Source organism: Mustela nigripes, chromosome 1, assembly GCF_022355385.1.
Source record: "Mustela nigripes isolate SB6536 chromosome 1, MUSNIG.SB6536, whole genome shotgun sequence".
Taxonomy (NCBI): domain Eukaryota; kingdom Metazoa; phylum Chordata; class Mammalia; order Carnivora; family Mustelidae; genus Mustela; species Mustela nigripes.
Window position 1 is genome coordinate 455,275 of NC_081557.1, and position 4,225 is coordinate 459,499.

Sequence of the window (4,225 nt, forward strand, 5' to 3'; positions counted from 1 at the left end):
TGACACTCGAGATTGCCGATCTTTTGATTTTACTTGTAAAAGATTTTATTTAGGGGCGCCTGGGTGGCTCAGTGGGTTGAGCCGCTGCCTTCGGCTCGGGTCATGGTCTCAGGATCCTGGGATGGAGCCCCACATCGGGCTCTCTGCTCAGCAGGGAGCCTGCTTCCTCCTCTCTCTCTCTCTCTCTCTCTGCCTGCCTCTCTGCCTACTTGTGATCTCTGCCTGTCAAATAAATAAATAAAATCTTTAAAAAAAAAGATTTTATTTATTTATTTGACAGACAAAGAGAGTGAGAAAGCATAAGCGGGGCGGGGGGCAGGCGGACGGAGGGGGATGCAGGCTCTCCAATGAGCGGGCAGCCCCATGCGGGGCTCGATTCCAGGATTCTGGGATCACGACACAGTTAAGAAAATGAAAACATAAGCCACAGATTTGGAAAAAACACCGACAATACACACACACCCGACAAAAAGACTTGGTCCAGAATATATATAGAACTGGACCGCAGTCGCGAGGCAGATAAGCTGCCCATACGAGCCAGCAGTTTGCTTCGCACGGCAGGTTCCGCACACCGTGCCTTTGGGACGCCTTTTGAACTCAGCGTTCGTCACATGGGACAGAGTCCCAGTGTCAGAGCAGGGCAGCAGTCCATCCTTGTGGATCCGGATCTGTGCAGGAGAAAACCAAACCACCAGGCCCGGCCTCCAGCCGGCTCCTAGCCAGGCGACTGCACCTGAGTCTGTCGGAGTCAGGGCCGAGAGTGCCAGGCCGGGGCTGATGGCAGCGGGTGCCTCTGGGGTGCCTGCAGCCCCACGAAGACTGGGGGACAGGGCCTCAAGCCCACTCCCACCTCCAGTCCTTGTGCTGCCCCTGCCCTGTGGGCCGCCCTGGCCCCGACATCACTGCCTGCAGCAACCGCGGCCGGCCAAGGCCCCATTCAGAGTCTGCAGCCTGGAGGCCACTTCTGAGCCACCGCTTCCCGGGGAGTCAGGGGCCTGGACTCAGTGGCTCCTCCACCATCGTCCCTATATGCTCCTGTGCATTTGACCGAGCGGTCCAGAGAACGAGGTTCTCTGCCGGGGAGTCCGCGCAGGCGTCTCCTGGACACAGGAGAGTGGGCAGAGCGACAGGCTGTGTTGCCTGAGAACACAGGAGGCTCTGGAAGGGCGGGCGCCTGACAGGTGGCCGTCGTGCGTCTGTAAGGCCAGCGCCTTGCGAAGAGTTACCAGGGACCTTCGACCTCCCGACTCCTCCAGGGCCGCCCTGGCCAGCAGGGCTGTGATGACATCTCCTTGGCTTCTTTCTTTTCAGGACCTGGTTGTTTTCCGCTGACCACAGGTGCTGGCCCCAAGGTAGGCCCTGCTCAGGCAGCTGGGGCAGGGCGGGCCGCAGCGCTCCCTGCCGCGGGTTCCCTCCCGCCTCCACGTACAGGGCGCTCTGGGAGCCCGACCACGGAGCCCCATATCTGTCTCCCTGCACCCCCAGCCCCGCCTGTCCCTTAAAAAAAAAGATTTTATTTATTCATTTGACAGACGGAGATCAAAGGGGGGGGGGGGGGGGGGGGGGGGGGGGTGGAGGGAAGCAGGCTCCCCGCCGAGCAGAGAGCCCGATGCGGGGCTCGATCCCAGGACCCTGAGATCATGACCCGAGCCGAAGGCAGAGGCTTTAACCCACCGAGCCACCCAGGCGCCCCTCGGCCTGTCCCTTTCTGGGCGGGGCGGCCCGTGGGGACCGGACGCCCCGGAGGGGTCGTCACTCCAGGGTCCAGTCACTCCGGGGAACACACCGTGCAGGGGCGCCTCGCTCCGGAAGCTCATTTCTGGGGGCGCATGGGTCGGGGAGCGCCTTCCTGAGGGGGCGTGTCCCTTGGGGGCCCAGCTGCAGGCGGGAAGGGGACTCCGGTCGGAGGACGCGGGGCTGGGGGAGGAGCGCACGGACGCCGAGATGCGGCCTCCCCGAGGGTCGGGCCCGGGCGGGGGCGTGGCCGCGGGGGCGGGGCGGGGCCGCGGGGCGGGGCGCCGTCTCCGGGGCGGGGCGTGGCCGCGGGGCGGGGCGCCGTCACCGAGGCGGGGCGCCGCCCGGGGGCGGAAGCGCGTCGGCCCCGCCCTCCCGCGCCGCTCTCCGACTGGCTGGCGCGGAGCGGGCCGCGGGGCATTGTGGGCCGCGGCGCTCGGGGTCGGCTGGGCCATGTCGGGCTCCCCGGTGAAGCGGCAGAGGATGGAGAGCGCGCTGGACCAGCTCAAGCAGTTCACCACCGTGGTGGCCGACACGGGCGACTTCCACGGTGAGGCGCGCGGGACCCCGAGCTCCGGGACGCGCGCCGCCGCGGGTGGGGGGAGGGGGCGTCCGGGGTCCCCGGGGTCCCCGGGGCGCGCGGGCCGGGCGGGGCAGGCGGGAGCGCAGGGCCTGCGGGCCGCGGAAGGGGCAGGGGCGAGGCGGGGCGCTGCGTCCGGGCCGCTGGAGAGCCCTGGGGGAGCTTCGGGGGTCCGCGCTCCGGAGGGACTCGGGGCGGCCCCGGAGGGACTCGGGGCGGCCCCGACCGCTCGTCCACGCCTCCCGGGGCCGCCGCCGTGGGCCGCCGAGCGGGACTCGCGGGAGCCCCGGGCGCGGAAGGGCCGGGACTGGCGGGCCGGGCCCCGCAGTCGCCTGTTGCACACCCGCTGCGGCCCGCCCCGGGCTTGGGGGGCGGCCCTGGGCGCGTCCACCGGCCGGGGCCGTGGAGTCGCGCGGGCCGGACCCCGCGCTCGAGCACCGCGGAGTTCCCGTGCCGGGGGCCGGGGGCTCTCGCGGCTCCGAATCGCGTTGGCGGGAGGGAAGCGGGGAGGCCCCGAACCGGCCTGGGTCCCGCTCGGCCGCGAGCAAACCAGATTTTCAGGAAACCGGGAAGGGCTGCGCGGGGTGAGGGCGGGAGGACCGACTTCCGCTCTTTCCTGCTTTCTCCCGGCGCTGGGGAAAGCGGGTGGCTCCTCCCTGGTGACCCGCAGAGTCAGCGCCCGCTTTCCGCGGGGCCTGATGCGCCTGGAGGCCGGCAGACGCCCCCAAACGGCCGGCTCCCGGGGCGCCCCTGCTCACCCTGCCCTTTCCTCCAGACCTCCGGGCGCCGACCTGAGTAGGGCAGAGTGTGCTGCTTCCCTGCTTAACACTTAGACTCGATTTCTGTCTTCGCGGACAGAGCCTGGGTCTGTCTTTCCTGCCGCTTCCCCGCAGAGGGGCCTGGGGGCAGCACTTGCTCTTCCCCCCCCTTTTCAGAAATACCGCAGCCCACGTTTCTTTGTCGTGAACACTGGCAGCCTTGAGAAGGCCCAGTGCTTGACACCGTATAGCCCTGAACATGGCATACTTGCAGATGGCATCTGGTTTGTGGTCATGTATGGCCTGAAGGTTCTTACCTTTGCAGGGGCTGAGGGCTGGGTCACAGGCCGCTGTGAAAACGCAGCCAGATTCACCGGTGCTCCCCCCAGCACAGCCCACCCTGCGCCGCAGCGGTTGGCTTCCATACGTCCGGGCCTGAACCCTGAAGCCCGTCTGTTGACCCTGGCTGAGCACTAGTTCCGTTAAGTTTCTCAAAAGTCATGCTTGTCAAGGCCTACCTTTTTTTTTTAATCAAATTCTGCTTTTTTTTTTTTTTTTTTTTTAAGATTTTATTTATTTACTTGACAGGGAGATCGCAAGTAGGCAGAGCGGCAGGCGGGGGTGGGGAAGCAGGCTCCCCGCTGAGCAGAGAGCCCGATGCGGGGCTCAACCCCAGGACCCCGAGATCATGACCTGAGCTGAAGACAGAGGCTTAACCCGCTGAGCCCCCCAGGCGCCTCAAGGCCTACTTCCATGTCACAAAACTCCCTTCAGTGCCTCCCTCCGTGAGTTTTGAGCTGCATAAACCTCATCGGAACATTCTCTTTCTCCTCGCTTCCCCTCTGCCTTCCTTCCAGGCTCCCTGCCCAGTGTGGAGCACTCACGAGGCCTCAACTCCTGACCCTGACATCAAGTCCTGGGCTGAGGTGTGCCCAGGTGGCTCAGTCGGTTAAGCGGCAAGCTCTTGATTTCAGCTCAGGCCATGATCTCAGGGTGGTGAGGTCGAGCCCTGGGTCGGGCTCCACTCCCAGGAGGGGGTCTGCCTGAGAGTCTCTCTCCCTCTGCCCCCGCCCCACCCCCCCATCTAAAATAAAAATCTTTCTTTAGATTTTTTTTTTAAATTTTAGAGAGAGGGTGGGGTGGGGGGCAGAGG

At 65.5% G+C, this 4,225-nt stretch overlaps 1 protein-coding gene across 1 annotated transcript in view; it reads left to right on the forward strand.

Moving 5' to 3' along the window:
• The first annotated feature begins 2,131 nt into the window (after positions 1 to 2,131).
• TALDO1 (transaldolase 1) overlaps positions 2,132 to 4,225 on the forward strand; it is an 8,143-nt gene continuing 6,049 nt past the window's right edge. Inside the window, exon 1 of the mRNA XM_059397811.1 lies at positions 2,132 to 2,284. Within this exon, the coding sequence (XP_059253794.1) occupies positions 2,188 to 2,284 (97 nt within the window). The 5' untranslated portion in view covers positions 2,132 to 2,187. The remainder of the gene's footprint in view (positions 2,285 to 4,225) is intronic.